Source organism: Gavialis gangeticus, unplaced genomic scaffold (genome assembly GCF_001723915.1).
Source record: "Gavialis gangeticus isolate Ggan-Ray unplaced genomic scaffold, GavGan_comp1, whole genome shotgun sequence".
Lineage (NCBI taxonomy): Eukaryota > Metazoa > Chordata > Crocodylia > Gavialidae > Gavialis > Gavialis gangeticus.
The window spans coordinates 11955056-11972351 of NW_017729012.1; the positions used below are offsets into that span (position 1 = coordinate 11955056).

The window sequence follows — 17296 nt, forward strand, 5'->3', positions numbered from 1 at the left end:
TTTTTCTCATAAACAGTATGGCAGGAGATCAGAGGTAGTGGAAGCCTCCTTGCCCTACCTTGGATGGTAGAAGGTGAAAGCAAATTAAATTCATCAGAGCTTTCCACAGGCTCGGAGATCTTTAGAAAGCTAAATTAATTCCCAGTTCTTCAGGGAAAGACAGAATTCTGAGGGAAGGAAGGTATCAGATGACGAGGGCAAGGTGTAGCCAACTTAGAGGAACTGCTAAAAACAAATAGGCTGCTATGGACTCCCTTCTCCCCTGCCCTTCTGCTAGGGAAACCTAAAACTGAGTGCTAATTGAGAATATGGAGGATTTGCTAGTTTTAAAGTATACATGTCGTTCACAGGATTGCCTGTGTTGCATTCCCTTCTAAAATGTCCACCATAGAATTAAAATAACATCCGCGTGATTAGTCATCAGCTGCAGCAACAGTCCCTCGGTGCAAAGATGACAGTCTTCCAGGAAATAGGGATGTCATTGGTAAGTCAGTAGATGACTGAGGAGACTGATCCAAGATCCACGTGTTCGGTTGCAGTGTCTGCAAGGAAGAAGTAGATCCTGGTGATGTGATTCACAGCTCTTTCCAGTTTTTGCCTCTCTCCTCTAGCTGCAGCCACAGGGAGGCGAGTTTGCTCAAAATGATCAGTGCCTTATCGTGCTATTGGGCATGGTTTTGTGTTTGACTCTCCCAGGTATTGATATTAATATTGCGTGATTATATTCTTAGTGAATGTAGCTAATGTATCATATGTTAAATTCTTAATCTGCTGTTTTGGTCTAAATAAAGATTGATTGGAACTTTCGTATTTTATTTGTCTTGAATTGAACAAATTTCCACAATCTTTAGGATGTTTATAAACCGGTAGTACAGTATGATTGTAGGTGCCCAATAAATTAATCTATTAATAAAATCTGCTTTGAGCCTGGAGGGGGGTGGGGGGAATCAACCTATAGCAAGTTGGCTTTCCTGTCCCTACAACAAACAAGATTTGTAGAAGTCAGTCAGGCTCATATAAATTCCTTCTTAAAATTTAAAATTAAAGGACAGTTTTCTTGTGATTTTCCAGTTGGTCTAATAAAATATATCATTTTGGAACCAAGAATTCTAGTTTTTTTTTTTTTTGTATGTCTTTTTTAAGTTCTAGCATTTATTGTTATCAGGAGAAATTAATTGTGCCACCTGGTGGCATCACTGAGCTCACCTGCTTTTTTTCCTTGCATCGAACAATTTCAAATAAGAAAGGGGATGCCTATTTGATTTGAAGTTTCTGGGGTTTTCTTTTATTTTTTAATAAGGAATGTACCTTTTTAAATTACAGATTCACAGAAGTTTAGGGCTGGAAGGGGTCTCATGAGATCGTCGGGTCCAGCTCCCTGCCCTGGGCAGGAAAGACTGCGGGGGACACATAACCCCAGCGAGGTGTGCGTCCAGTCTCCTGTTGAAGATCTCCAGGGTCGGTGCCTGCACCCCCCCACTGGGAGTCTATTCAGAGTCTGGTCACATGAACCCTGAAGACATTTTTCCTTGTATCCAGTCAGAAACCTTCTCCTAGGAGTTTGCGACGGTTGCTCTTGGTTTTCCCCTGGGGTGCTTTGGTGAATAGTTGCGTTCAACTAGCCCCTGATGCTCTCCCCTGATATATTTGTAAGCTGCCACCAAGTCCCCCAAAGTCGTCTCTTTTCTAGCTTTTCCTCGTAGTCTAGTCTCGTCTAATGACGTTATGTTAGAGCCTAGTTAGTCTAGGCTGTACTGGAGTGTTGGCATGAGGCAGGTATTTGATGTTCTAATTTGCTTGCTGACAAGTTGCTCTACTAACATGTAAAATACTAACAAAACTGCGCCAGTTGTCCTCATGTTAAGGTTCCCAGTTGTTTGCATAGTCTTCCTCCAAGTGCATCATTTAAATAGTGCCCATGACCATTTGTCTAAGCATTAATTTCAAGCTCCAGCTATCAGCTTGTTGCTTTCCTTGGTCTGCGGACCCTTTGTCCTCTTGCTTTTGTATAAGGAGTTTGATCTTGCACAGGATAGGGTGCATCACATGATGCCCTGAATTGACAAGTTGAAGATTTTGTTTTTTCAGGCTGAACTTTTCCTTGGACTAGTCACTGTCACAGGTGAATTTTGACCGTCTCTCCAAATCAAAAATGGTTCAGCTCTGCGAGTGCTAAGAATAAAAATTTGTTATAATTGTAGTTTTCATTTTAGTGCTAACTTTCAGTTAGCACTGAATTGGCTGGGGGGTGCTAAAAAGCTGGAAGTAAAATGGCCTTTTTTAAAGAAATGTTGAGGGTGCAGCTGAAGGCTAGCTTGAGAATTTTTTCTTTACTTTTAAATGGGTCCAGGTACCAGGCCTGCATATATTTAAAAAAAAAAAAAAAAAAAAAAAAAGGAAGTCCTTTTCTAAACCAAAAGAAAATCATTAAAAACATTTGTGCCTACATGCATGCAAACTGAGAAGTAAAATGAACACGGGAAGAATGCTCACTCTGTGCAGTGAAGTATAAATGGACCTTTTTGACCTACATGCCTATAAACTGCGTGGCACTGCAGGTACTTGGCATGTGTTTCACCCTGAATAAAGCAAGGGCTCCATAAGGATTCCTTCCGTTCACTTTCTGTTCAACCATGTCTCTCTGTGCGTCTCCCTCTCCTCTGCCACCGCAAAATATGTAATGTTTGTTTATAATGTAGAAGCATATTTAGCTTAGTTAACTAGGCGCTACCAAGATTGTGTAGATGGATGTGTGCGCGCATAACATGGTAAAAACCATACATGCACATATAAAAAAAGTAAAAAAATTGGCAGAGCAGGCTACAAACACTTTTGCTTTAAAGGCTGGCTTAGCTGTTGATGGATCACTTGCTTGTAGCATAGTTGTCATGCAGACATTTTCTCACACTGATTCTTAGTTTTGGCCCAAACCCCTATCTTCTTCTGAGGAAACAGAACAAAAGAAGACACTCAAAGCAGCTTCTCAGCTCCAGTAAGCTTATTTGACACCAGTGCAGACAATAGATCTATGTAAGTTTATGCGAGTCAAAGAATGGTTTGAAACACAGGTGGAAGTTTTCCCTCAAATTTTGGCTACTCCTTATGAGCAGTGAAACTGTATCTCATTATATCCTGTGTGGCTATTAAACTGCCAGTCCCGAAGGTAATGGAACTTTACGTGTTATATTTTCAGCAACATAAACTCTTTAGTTTGAATTGTTCTGTTTGTTGTTTTTTTAATATCCTGATGCGGTGTTATTTTGTAGGATAGGAAGTGAGGCATAAACAGTCATTTTCACTTACAAAAAGACCACTTAGCTAACTGAAGTACAAAGAGATTTACCCAATTATGAGTTTTCAATGTAACAGTCCTAAAATATGGTGAGATCAAGGACTGAAGGAGTGGAACTGCCCGCTTATGTTGGCTCAAAGGCCATTTCTGTACAAGAGAGAGATTTAGGATTTTTAAAAATAATAGGCCTCATCATTGTCCGTTCTGTCTGCTTTTCACTGCAGTGCTGTTGTGAAATAGCCAAAAAAAACCCCAACTGTCTTATTAAGCACCATGAAAATGTGCTTGTACTGAGAACTTCTGTGAGCACTGTAGCAAAAAGGGTATGGTAAAGTAGAAATAGCAAATGTTTTGACTTTTCTCGATTTTTGACTGTAGCCAGAACACTTGTGGACAAGACAATGCCTCAGTGTACTTATTGGTGTTCAAAATATTTTGTTTTTTCTTTTATTCTTGGGTTTATTTCTCTTTTCTTCTGTGATTGATCCATTCTTTCCCACGCTGTGTTGGATAAACCCAGAAAATGCCAAGAGTCCAAGCAAACATTCCTAAAATCCTGTACTGAGGTCTGATTGAACAAAACACTTAACCATGTATGTGAGTAGCTGTACTTAAAGCTAAGCATGTGCTTAAATATGTTCCTGAATCCAGACCCATCTAAGGCAGAGGTTTCAAATTCACATTCTTTAATTCCAGAGATGGTGCCCTATTGAGACACCTGTGGATGAAGCATCAAGATTTTCAGTTGCAGGGTCATGTAATGCTCCTCCAGTCAAAGTAAGCTGTTCAAAGAATTGTTAAACAAGCTCCCTACTAGATGTGTCTACATGTGTACTTTACTGTGGAGCTGACTAATTAATTCTGCAGTAAAGCATCACCATCTACCCATTCAGTGCTATTAGGCCACAGTAAACTAATTAACTCCACCATAGGCTAGTACTGGCCGGGACAAGTACTGTCCTACGGTGGAGTTAGTTTAGTGCACTGCGCTGAAAAGATGACAGGAAGGGGTAGTAGGGACAGACTAGAAGGTGGAAAAGATAATTTTAGGAGTGTGAGTGGATCAGAGAGGGATGACTTATTTCAGGATGGTGGTAATCCAAGCATGAGATAAGGGTATAGTAAAGGCCTTTTGACATCAGGAGATGGAAAGCTGGATTTTCAGTGTATTGTAGAAGAATGTATGGCAGGATTTGAGTACAGGCTGTATTAGGGGAGGGGGAATATATAAAAAAAATAAATATAAAAAAAAAGTTGAAAATGTAAAGAATAAACCAAATGTCACAGCAGAGTGCAACAGATGCATCTGCTAACAGGAACATGCACTTTCTATATTTGAAACGTATTTGCTTGTGCAAATCGGATACCAAGTAACTTACAGTTATTTACAATGTATTTACACTTAGTTACAAATGCAGCCATCTCATTCGGAAAACAATTGTGTGATGCAGAAGTATTCACTGAAAGTGTTACAGTGAGATTTGAAAATTTGCCCATAATGTTGTCTTTTGCATAACAGAAACATATACCGCATCACATACTTCACCAGAAGCATCAACGATTATTGTTATAGAAATGCTAGTAATGGTGCAACATTACCCAATATAAATATGAGCCATGTAGCACATCACAAATTACTGAAGAGTGCGTTGATAAAAATATTAATTTTCACATATCTTACAGAAAGACATTCCGGTCCTTAGTGAGCAATGGCATGAATTAGTGGACAGACTAATGGCTATGGGATAGCTGGTCTTGAATTTTAATCCTGGTTTTAATCATTACTGGTTTAGGGTGAGTTGCTTAACCTCTCTGTAGTCCAAATTTTGATCTTATTTTCAGGGACATGGATTTATTAGAACTGCACTGTACTTATCTGCATTTGTATTTTGTGCTTTTCTAAAGCACTTACGCCTTGTCATATTTCTCTCTAGAACACTCTTGGAAGGTAGGGAAATAATATTACTTTCATTTTTAGATGGGGAACTATGAAACAGGAAAGGTAAGGAGCCAGATCCAAGAGAGGAGAGACATTCTGTCTGTGCTGGAGTCCTTTTGGGACATTTGAACCTAGGCTTAAATTAAGCAGAAGGCAGGACAGGGTGACATGCAACTCAGAGAGGCATGAGCTTTTGTAGGCCATAGTCTACTCTGTCAGCTGCTTTGCTTACAATCTAATCAAGTAGGCTGTAGCAAAAGTAAAAAGTACGAAGGCTCGTGCCTCTCCTTGCCCTGCCCTTCTACCGTACTTCAGACTAACGTGGCTAATCACTTGTCTCTAGGTTTAAACTAATTAGCTAAATGCTGCAGTACTGCAAGGAGAACAATGAAGGCTAATTTACTTGCTTAGTCTCTCACCCTAAGATGATTTTTTAACTGGGATTCAGATGGATTTTAGACGCTTATTACTTTTAGTGTATTATTTTATTTTGAGATACAGTGACTGAAAGAGGAAAAACTTTCACTCTTTACTTTTGCTCCCGCTCTGACATTCGTTATTCTTTTCCTCACGGATCACATAAGAATCTCAGGCATCTTACACAAGGATCAGGATTCTGCTAACAAAGTCTAGACACCTCCAAGTTAGGCATCTTGAATATCTGGTGGAACAGGATTTGAACACACATTTCTGAAATCCTACTGTTCTAACCAATTATCCTTTCTTTCTTATAGTGGTCTGTAAACTCATTTCCCTTCTGTGAAGCATGTAGCATTGGCCATGATAGAAGATGTATGCCAGGTTAGATGGATGTTTGGTCTGCTTTTTGCGTCAGTTCTTATTTTAAAGTGTTCTTGTCTTCATTAAATGCTGGCGTTACTTGTTTGTATTCAATAGAAGGCAAAGGCCCAGCTAGGAAAAAAAATTCTGTTGCAGGAGGGTGCTGTGCAGATGTACGTGTAAAAGGCAACTTTGGAGCAGGGGCAAGATGCAATGTACCAGGCTATAGGTTAACAAAGGGCAAAGGAGAGGGAGGATGAAGCGGCATTCATAGCCTAGATGTGTATATAAAGTTTGTGGATAAAGAGCATGTTTTTTTTCGTTCGAGTGAGAGGCACAATATCCAGGTACTTTTGAGCACCTTTGCAGTCCAAGAATGTTGGCTATACTCCCGTGATGTACATGTCCATGTCTTCAATATCAGAGACGTATCTTTGAGAGAGAGAAATCCTCCCCCTTTCCTCCTTAGATTTAGTTCTTTCATTTACCCCATGTATAATGTGTCTGATGCTTGTATTTGTGAGACTCGAGTCATTTTAAATGCCTGTTGGCAGACAGTGCAGAGCAGAGCACTGGCCCACCTATTCAGAAGGCAGATATTTATAGAGGGCTTTTGCTTGTAGCTCCAACAACATCCTGTTAAGACACCCATCTGGGAGGGACTTATCCTTGCTGTGCTTCTGGAGGCCAAGCTTTTCTCCTTTCCTTCTCAGTGTTGCCAGCTCTCATCATTTAACTGTGGTTCTCATAATCCTTGGGATTTTTGAATGAGGGGTTGAGGTTGGGGGTTGGTAAGGAAGGTCCTTGACAGTGCAGATAAGTGGCTTATGTTTGAAACAGAGGATGGGGAACCAGAGAAGGAATGTACAGAGGGTGTGAAATGGCCAAAATGGTTGGATATGAATATTAACTTGCTCATATTCCTGGTGGAATATAAGCAGGGCAAGACTGCATTTGTCAAGGGTACAGGAAAGGTCGCACTAATCAGGTTGTGAAATGTCAGAGTTATAGCTGTGTGGATAGATAGGAAAGGTATTTTCTTAGACATAATTTGCCAAATGAATCCTCAGGATTTAGCCAGAGCTTGGATAAAAGGTATCTAGAGAGAGGTCCAAATTGGTGATCAGGTTATGAACCTGAGTGAGAACTGGATGGCCGTATTGTCTGCTGCAGTTGTGGGAAGGTAGGGGAGGGATTAAAAGAGCTCTCTTCTAGCTATGTTGAACTCTTTTCGATTTCTGTAAGATATCAAAGAAACAAGCCAAGTTTAGAGAGAAGGAGATGGGTCCAGAGCAGGGTGGTAAACGAGTGAGTTGTCAGCAGAGAGCTGGGAGCTCTGAAGTGATTATCCAGAGACGTGAGAGGAGGAGGAAGGAGTGTCCCACAGAGTCCATGCAGAAAGGTGGCTGGAGTGGGGGGAGGAGGATATTCCAAATGAAACCCTGGAGAAGTCTCTGGAGAGCTCAGAGGAAAACCAGAAGTCAAGCTTGGGAACTAAGGGAGGATGAGGTGTTACTAAGTGGAGCATGGCTGGCTCTGGTGAAGCTAGCTGAGGTTGGGCAGGGAGGAGCATGAGCACTGGTTTGGAGATTTGGTTGGAAAGACATCATTGGAGACCTTGGCAAGGGTGGTTTCCATGGAGCACAAGAGGTTGAAGTCAGGTTGGAAAGGGTCTGGGATGGAGCTGGGGGGGAGGGGGCGGAGTCTCCCTGTTGCATCTAATAGGTCTCACTTTTTAAAAAGATTTAATATTTTAATACTTCAGTATAAATTGCTACTCGCCACTTATGCCCGTGAGAGTAAGTAGTCCTAGCTTAGTGCAGTGGCAGGGCACTTTTCTGTTTTCTGTTAAAATACAAAAGCAACTTTAACCAGTACATCTTTATTTAGCTCCTGTGTTAGATATTTCTGCTTCTCGGCTCACTCCCTGACGTACAGTGTATCTCTGTATATAGATAGCAACACTTTGTATAAACAGGAAATGTTTCTAAGATGTCTTGCCTGTTTTTTAGACCCTAAAAATACACTCTGATAACGGCTATTGTCTATACTACCGCCACTTCCTCTTCAGCGCCTTTAGCACTGACACTTGGATGGGCCTGCCCTAATTAATATGCTGCACTGGAAGGGCTAGTTCAAGGAAGCTTGAATTATGTTTTCCTTGTACGAGAAATTCCTTGTATTTTGATTACCCCTCACGATAGGACAACTATTTCAGCTCATTCTTTTCTACCATGGGTATGTCAGATTTTCTACCTAAATGTGATGAAATGAGGCAGTCTCTTTTAAAATATCAGGCAGTGAAGGTCACAGACAGCTCTAGGGACTCATCACTATGTGCCTATTATGTTCTTAACAGACTTCTAGCTGATACTCTTGAGAAACAGAGCATGCACCTGTTTTTCATATCTTTTTCCCCCCTTTTACTTCTCCATTATTATTCTTCCTACACCTGTTTTTAAAGAGAATGAAACATCTTGTATTCCAGGAAAAGTAGGATTGAATGGAAGCATTTGAGGCCAGCGGCCTAGATGTATAGTCTGTCTTCCAATTCCCATCTTTGGATCTTGCTGTTTCAGTGAGAGGCCCAAACTTCAAAATGGAGGTCAGGCTACTGTAGATTAGTTCAGACCTTTGTAACTGCTTTGTCAACACATAGGGAGACCTGATTACTCTAGGCAGGACAGGCAGTTGAATTGCTGTGGGAACTAGATCAACAGGGAAAGCTATTCAGATTTTTGCCTGTCTAGTAGCTTGAGAGAGAGAGATCGCATTGCTTACAAAAGAGTCCTTTCTCCTCTCTACTGCAGAGCTTACTACAGTTAAACGTAGCAATGCCCTTAGACCTTCAAACTAGCAAATGGAGGGAAAATCAAGAAAGTCTGAGCAAGGTATCTGACATGCAGGCTAGAGAGAAGAGTCATTGGAGGAAAAAACAGTGAAGTGAGAGAGGAAGTCTTAATGTCTCGCCCTAGTTTGTTCCCATGTCTAAGACAGGAGGGGAAATGTATAAGAGATTCTGTAAGAATTAAAAATCTGAACTTGCAGAAAGAAACTGATACACACCCATTACAGTGAAAGACGACAATTTGAGGCATGGACAGACATTTCCTTGGAGCAGTTTCAGAAAGGGGAAGAGGAGCTAGTACTCGGGAGCAGGTGGCAGTTGTTGGACTCAAACAATCCCATAGAGATACAGATGCGTTAAATATTAGGTTGGATATTAGGAAAAACTACTTCACGGTAAGGGTGGACAGAGTCTGGAATAGGCTTCCGAGAGAGGTGGTGCTCTCACTTCCCTGGAGATCTTCAAGAGGAGACTGGATAGGCACCTGGCTGGGGTCTTATGACCCCTGCCACCCCCAGTGCTCTTTCCTGCCCATGGCAGGGGGTCGGACTAGGTGATCTGTCTAGGTCCCTTCCGACTCAGTGATTCTGTGATTCTATGATCCGCCTTTGCCCCTGGACAAAGCAGGATTCAAGTTGAAGTGCTTTTGCTACGTTTATAGTGCTGCAGGCTCAGGCACAAAATTTGTCCCAAGGGCACGTTCCTCCGTACCCAATTACTAGCCCTACCTCTCACTTCAGTTGAGACAGACTGTCTGTTCTGACAGGGTGAGAAGGTTTGCCCAATAAAAGATACTACCCAGCATTGCTTTCTTGCATAGTCCTTGAACCAGCATGGGTATGGCAACACTGACCTTCTCAAACAACATCAGTCCTACCCAGTGGGTGCATCTACACATGACACTAGGGTGACATAACATTGACAGGCAAAAACCATGACGCCACAGAAAGCAGATCAGACAGCGAGCAGCAGGGAGCAGAAAGCAGAGCAGTAGAGTGGGCAGGGAGTAGAGCAGCAGTCCAGGCAGGGAGCAGAAGGGAGAAGAGCAGATCAGGCAGAGGAAGGTGCCACTTGGGGAGGATGTGCAGCTTATTTGTGACACACCTGCCAAAAAGGTTGGCCCCAGTGTTATAGATGAATGGAATCAGAGTTGCATATACTTTCTTGAGCAAGAGCTCGCAATGCATAACCCTTGCCTGAGAGACTGTTCATATTTTGATCTCTTCTGTGTCTTTTCTTCCACGGGTGTCCTCTTCTAGTCATAATTTCTTGTTCCCATCTCCCTTTCTGGTTTTTGTCGTTTTCTCTTGTTTTCAGAATTTTTTCATATCATTCTAAGATGTGTGTCAAAGGAATGATTTGAATCAGATGGTACATATGCGTTGTAGATAGGATGGGTAGATACAGTTAGGTAACATTCCCTGGTGGTGAAAACATAACTGTTCCAGCCGCAGAAACGATACAATGATTATTTTTACTCCAAAAATAAATAGCCGGGATTTGCAGCCAATAACTCCTGTTTTTGTAAAAGGCCTTTCATAATACCTTACCAGAGAAATGGTTCTTAAGATAAAAATCATCTTTCTTTTCGCGTAATACTTAAGGATAAATTGATTATTTTCATCTGAAAAAAATCAGTAATCCCAAAGATTAAAAATCGCAGAGCAGGAACAAGCTGTTTCTCTGCAGATATAAAATAGTGTCACAAATTATCTTGCCATTTTTCCTTGTAAGCCTATTCAATTTTGGTGGCGTTTGATATGTATATAGCTATAAATGTTTATGATCTGGGTATCCTCTGTTACAAGTCTTCTCATCTGGAGTTGGTTCCTGCTCAGAATAAGACTAAAGGCCCAAACGTGGCTGCACAGAGTAGACTGAACGAAAAAAAACCCTGCTCTTGCAATATCTGGCAAGTAGCCTTCTGGTTGGTAATCTTTTTTTTTTTTTTTGGTCTGTCCAGTGTTACCTGTTTTTGGGGATTTGCAGACTGCAGGTGCCAGCTGGGGTGTATGGCAGTGTCTGCTTCTGTTTGGGAGGATAATATTTAAAGTGCAGCCAGGTGGTGTGCTGATGGATGCCTCAAAGTGTAATATATTGTGCTTTTTCTTAAATCAGCCCTTGCCAACAGTTTTTTTCCTGCTGTAATGAAAGTAGGAAAACATTTGTATAGTTTTTTGGAAGCTTCTTTATAGCAGTAAACTTTTGCTGCTGCTAGCATTGGTCAACTATGCTGAGCTAAAGTACAGTGTAGTTGCACAGTAATTTGGAGAGCTTGCTATCGTGGGAACTGTTGGTATTTCCTGCTGCCCCATGTCTTTAAATCCAACATCTTGGAGTCCAACACAGTAAATTTTTCCGGTACAAAATCTCAGGGTAGTGCTTACGGAGTTCACTGTACAACATTTCTGTGCCAACAACTGTCAAGTTGCATCCATAGCAACCTGACTTTTCTGTGTCCCCCGGGGCTGAAATGGACCATCTACACGGTTAACAGCAATAAACACAGACATAAATTAATGGTTCTTGGAACTGCCTTGACATGCGGTAACAATCCAGAGTTTAGTGGAAACTGGTGCTTGAACTTGATTGTAGTTTGGACTCGCATCTCCATTTAGTGTAAATGTGAGGAATCGGCTCTTCCGCTCACAGTAGAGCTTCTGGATTAAAGAGCCCGCTTAGTCTCTTGTTTCAGGGGATTCTGCTGCTGTTCCTTAATGCCAGTACCATCCTGCGAAGGACGGAGACATCTGCTAATTTAGTACTGGAAGGATGGAACTGCAAATTGAGTGTGTTCCCACCGGAGAAATCATCCGTGTGGTCAGTCGGAATGGAGGATGCAAGACTGTAAGTCTGTGTTTCTTACCGTTCTGTTTTCACCTCCTGCTCTAGAGTTGCTGTCAAGGTTACCAATTAACTTACCTTTGAGAGAGATCTGAAGATGAGCTTTGGCAGTTGCTTCATTAATGATCGCAGCCATGTTTTAAACAGACACGCTAAATTCATTAGCAATTAAATTAACGATACTAAAAGGGAAAGCAAACGGTTGGAAATCAAGGAAATTGCAAAAGAAGTATATTTTGTGCAGTGTAGTAGTCAGTCCATAGTGAACGTGAGCTGTAGTTACAACGGGGTTATCGCTGCGCAGTGCTCAGTAGATAACATCTGAATTTGGCAGAACCTTGCAAAACAATGGAGTGGGGAAAAAGATTTCAGAAAGGCTTTCAGGCAGCTTCAGTAATCACTGCCCATGTTGCCACTAGGTTCATATGTTTGAAATGTAATGCAAAACTCATTAAAAATGGTAACGGTAAGAATGGAAGAAAGCGAGATGAAAGTTGCCATTGTGCTTGTGAACTGGGCATTGAATCTAGTTAACGCGTGGTTGCTGAATGGTGGTACATCCTAGACTCTTGTTTTTATGTTCATTGTTAATGGCATACCAATGCCACTCGGCTATTTATATATTATCCAGTGTGGAAAGCGGAGCTAAATACTTCTGAGAGAGTCCCAGTTCGTATTTTTTTTTTAAACTAAAACGTTTCACTTCTCAGATCTCTACCTAGTGGCAGCTGTGTGTTTTATTTAGACTATTTATGTAGAGCATTCAGTCTTCTGACTTTCTTGGTGCAAATTTGATAGAAGAAGATCTAAAATATAAGGGGCATTTGAGAGAAGGGTTTAAGGCTTCTGCATTACTTGTCTGGATCTCTGACAGTCAAGGGACAAGTGGTAAGGTTTTTGCTTTGGTTTTGAGTTTTGTTCTTATTGTCAAGGTGTTCTCTAGCTACAAAGTGGCGATTGGCAGTTCTGCTGAGTTAATGGAGCGCACTAGGATTAGCTGCATTGCATCTGAGGTGAACGTACTTCCCTTTAAAGGAAACTGGTATTTTGCGGCTTTCCACTTCTGCATTACTCTTTGTTTGTACGTACTTGAGAGACAACTGGGCAGTTCAGTAGTTATTTATAAAGTTACTTAAACTAAGTAATTCCGTGTTTAAATTAAGTTGTGCATGTTACAAACTAGTCAGGGGGGACCAGCAGGCACTGGGGGAGTCCCTGTTCCCCTGAGCACGGCCAGGAGTGACCAGGAACAACGGTCACAAGCTGGCAGAGGGGAGATTTAGGCTAGATATCAGGAGGCGCTACTTCCTGGTCAGGGTGGCTAGGATCTGGAACCAACTTCCAAGGGAGGTGGTGCAGGCTCCTACCCTGGGGGTCTTTAAGAGGAGGCTAGATGGACACCTTGCTGGGGTCGTTTGACCCCAGTGCTCTTTCCTGCCATGACAGGGGGTCGGACTAGATGATCTACTAAGGTCCCTTCCGACCCTAGGAACTATGAAACTATGTATGCCCCATCTGAGGTACTTGGGTGCTTCCCACTAGCATAATATCTAGGCTCCTTGCAATTTTAAAAATATATTCATCCTGACAGCACACCATGAGGTTGGGAATATTATAGTCTTGCTCGTAATCCCACAGCAAACCTTTGGAATGGCTAATTGGGCCTTGGTTGCTCATAGTTGTCCATGTTTGTCCTTGCAGGTGGAACATCCTTCCTCTCTTGTTGCTTTCTGCAGTAATTTGTAAGCATAAGTTTCTGTTGCTCTGGACACAGCAATCTATTTTATGTAGCCGTTGGTTATACTGTAAATTTCTATTATTCGTGTTGCATCTGTTATACATCCCTCCAATACTAATAGCAAGAGTATTTTGTGCACGGGCCTCACCTGGTGAAGCAACCGCTAATGTTATTTTGGCTTCCTATGATTGCCTCTTCACTAAGTCATTTAAAATGCCCCCTTGAAAACTGAACAACCTGGCTAGCATGCAGATTACATGTGCAAATGGACACTGGGTGGCCAGTCTCCCCCAGAGGGAAGTGTTCCCTCCAAATTCAGCTGGCATGGTGGTTCCCTTAGCGATCCAAAGGGGAGGTGAGAGAGGGAGAAGCTGTCATTTTAGGCATTTAAAATGAAAAACTGAAACTGCATAAACCAAATTGCTGGTCTGAGAACCGCATGTGCTGTGGAGAGACTTTCTGTATCGGGAACTAGAGAACGGGTTAAGCAACCATCTGGTCCAGCAGTGGTTGGAGGAGTTCGAGTAAGTGGACATGCGATGTTTTCAGTAACCTTAGGTTTGTAAGTGAGAACATGTGGACCTTTCAGAGATAAATGGTTCTGGCAGAGCTTAGTTCTCTGATTTCAGCAGGATGTGCCACACTGCTCCAGCTGATGGGTCTAGAATTTCCTCTAGACGTTGATTGGCCTGCAGTCAAGTCTGCCTCATTACCATCGCTTTAGCATGTATACCTGGGGAGAGGAAAGCTGAACTGCAGCGAATTCAGAGTGTGCTAGTGATCACACAGGGCCTTTGCACCTGTCTCGCAGTTGATGTGAAACTGCCACTAACTGGCAATTGTAAAGGGGGCAGTAATGTCCCGGATCCCAGCAACTGAACTTGCACCCCAAGAAAAGATACAGGGACCCTTCCAGAAGCTGGAGAAGGCCTATTTGGAGAGCAGTGTAGAGAAATTTAGACCAATGCTAAACTGGTTCTTTTGATTAAGCATTATTTTCTTTGTTCCCTCTCTCACTTTTCTGCTGGGAAATAAACATACATTCAGATTGAAAGGAATTGCAAGGCAGACGCAACTGTGCTCTAGAGCATTAGGAGTTCTGCCTCTCAACAAAACGGGTCATTTAAGTATACCTCTGTCTGTCTCCGTCTGATCTTGCTGTTTTTTTAGTTTGGTGAAGACTAATTGTTTTAGAAATATAAGAACTGCCATTTACTGATCCAGGCCGTAGGTCTATCTTGCCCAGTATCTTGTGTCGCACAGAGGGGGTGCTTTACAGCAGTTGACTAATTGGCTCCACAGTGAAGCGTCACTGTCTACACATGAACCGGTATTAGGGTGCAGGAAATTAACTCCACCGTAGGATAGTACTGTCCCTGACTGAAATGCATATGTATATGGTGACTGGGGCACCAGGGTGCTGAAGTGTGGGGCTAGGCGATGAGCACTTTCACACCCTCCCCGTGCCCCAGCCAGCCCCTCCGCCGCCACCACCCAGAGCCTGGGGCTGACCCCCTGGGCCCCCTGCGAGCCCAGGGCTGCTCCGTCCCGGCTCAAACTGCTGTGGGCCCAAGTGCATGTGCAGACGCTGTGCCCAGGAGCAGCTGACTCTGGTGCGGGCTGTGGCAGAGTTCACCATGCCACTTGGATGGCATGTGTAGATGTGCCCACCCTGGCAGAGTGGATGCTGAAAGGGAGAATGGATAATGTATAACCAGGGTTTTTTCTACTGTTCCTTTCCCGCTTGCAGCCTCTAGCATTTAGGGCCTAGGAAGCAGGGATACAGCTTCTGAATCACAAACTTCCACGTTCAGTAGCTACTGATGCCATTTTCCTCCGAGAATGTGTCCAGTCCCTTTTTGAATCTGGCTAAACTGCCATTTTCCACAACGTTGTCTGGCAGTGAGTTGCACACTTTTTTTAATTGCATGCTGTGTGAAGAAAAATCTTTATGCAGTGAACTAGTGATCTGGGCAGATGTAGTAAAGTACAGTGTCAGGTTTATGAAATGTGTATTGTGTGAAACGCTTTCCTTGTGGACATGTTGAAGCGTCCAGGAAAATGAGTCCTGGTTTTACGTAAACCAGGAATTAGAGAATTATGACGCTTAGTTTTTGTTTAGTCTGCCTTCCTTAAAGGCTGACACTCTCTTTTCACTGTTTGGGAATGAAGCTTTAGATGCCACGGAGGACGACTTGTCCTTGTGAGGTAAGAAAAGCAGGGCTTCGAGATGTGGTAGACCTGTTTGTAGCTGAAGGTAGGGAAGTGTACATACTGTACTAGTCAGTCGTCATGGTTCCCTCTTGTCATCCTGTGAGATGTGTGACAACAGTGATGGCTCCAGCTGTGCAGAAACCAAAGCAAAACGTCACAGATATTCTGCTGTAAGTTTCCACCTTTTTTCCCCTCGACCACTCAAAAGGCAGACAGAATTATCAAGAATATGCATGAAAAGACGCAAAAATAACTTACTAAGGAAGAGAAGTAGGATCGGGATGACTACAGAAAGCACAGTTACTGGGGTGTAGTTGTCTCCTCCCTACTAAACACCACTGCATGCAGGATGCACAAGTGAAATGAAATGGCAAGAAATGAAAAACAGAAGGGGACTCTCCTTGAGTGGCAGTGCAAAGGTGTGCAGCTAAGAGCAGCGTTGGAGGAGAAGAGTAAGGCACTGGAGAATGGACAGTGGAGCCACGAATGCGCTGCTGGGCGTCACCTGAGCCCAGGCTGTCGATGCGCACGCGCTGCAGAAAGAGGCTTACCTGTAGCACAGACCAGCGGCTGAGCTACCCACTGAAGTTGGCTGGCTTTTAAATTTTTGTCTTGCTTGCGGAAATACGTATTTTCATTTACACAGAATACAGCCTCTCAGAAGTTTAAGAATCCAACACTGCTTCTTCTACAACATTTGTTCACTGAAGTCTGTTTTTCTAATGGAGTAGGTGGGGTCAGTTGGCATCGTTTCACACACTAATCTGAAAACTCAAACGCAGGAAGAGTAATCTGGAAAGGTTTCTGGGCGGTAGATCTCTCGGGAATCTAGGACGCTGACTCAGGTGTTGCAAGAGAGGATGGAAAGCAAGAAGGTGGCACCGACGGAAAACAGAGGAAGAAGGCACCTACCCCACAGATTTAAAGTAGCTCAAATTCTGCATTCGGTAACCGTAGTTTGAACCAAAGTCGTTCTTGTCTGTGGAGATTCAGACTGGCAACGGCAGAGGCTCCTACGTCCTTAGCCTAAGACCTGGAGCGAAGCTGTTAGAATTAGGAAACTGTGAAATATTCAGTGACTGAAGAGAACCACCCGGAACGTGAGAGGCCGGCCGAGAGAGTTTGGTGCAAAGACTGGAAAGCGTTTGAGGCCCTTGCTACAAAGGGACACTCCAGTATGTGCTGAATGACAGGTTGATCCTTTGTGCAAAACAAGCACCCAAGTTCTAGATTAACTAACTAGTGAGGCTGCTTGAACCCTAGTCGGACCTGATCGTCTCCGGTGCGTGGCAGCAGAGGCCCGACAGCCGGCTGGGCAGACACTCGGGCCCTTTCCTGCGGTTCCCGCAGAGAGAGCGGGTGGTGTCTCTGAAGTATCTGTTTGGCAGTCTATTAAGAGATGGCTCTTGCCGATGGGCCCCCAAGCGTTTTTGTTGCCCTCCACTGGACTTGCTCCAACGTGTCCCCATCCTTTCTGTAGTGGGGCCCGGCACTGGACCCAGGCCTCCGGCTCTAGCCTCCCCCGGGCCGAGCGGAGAGAAGCACCACTGCCGGCACCGCTCCTGCCAGCGCAGCCCCGGAGGCCGGGCGCCTGCTTGGCTTCTTGCCCCCGGCCCCCCCGGGCCTTCCTGCAGCGCCGCG

The 17296-nt window shown here is 43.3% G+C and overlaps 1 protein-coding gene across 1 annotated transcript in view; it reads left to right on the forward strand.

Moving 5' to 3' along the window:
• The first annotated feature begins 11418 nt into the window (after positions 1–11418).
• Positions 11419–17296, forward strand: part of MYO1C (myosin IC) — a 112185-nt gene continuing 106307 nt past the window's right edge. The window contains exon 1 of the mRNA XM_019511304.1: positions 11419–11706. Coding sequence (XP_019366849.1) covers positions 11632–11706 — 75 coding nt within the window. The 5' untranslated portion in view covers positions 11419–11631. The remainder of the gene's footprint in view (positions 11707–17296) is intronic.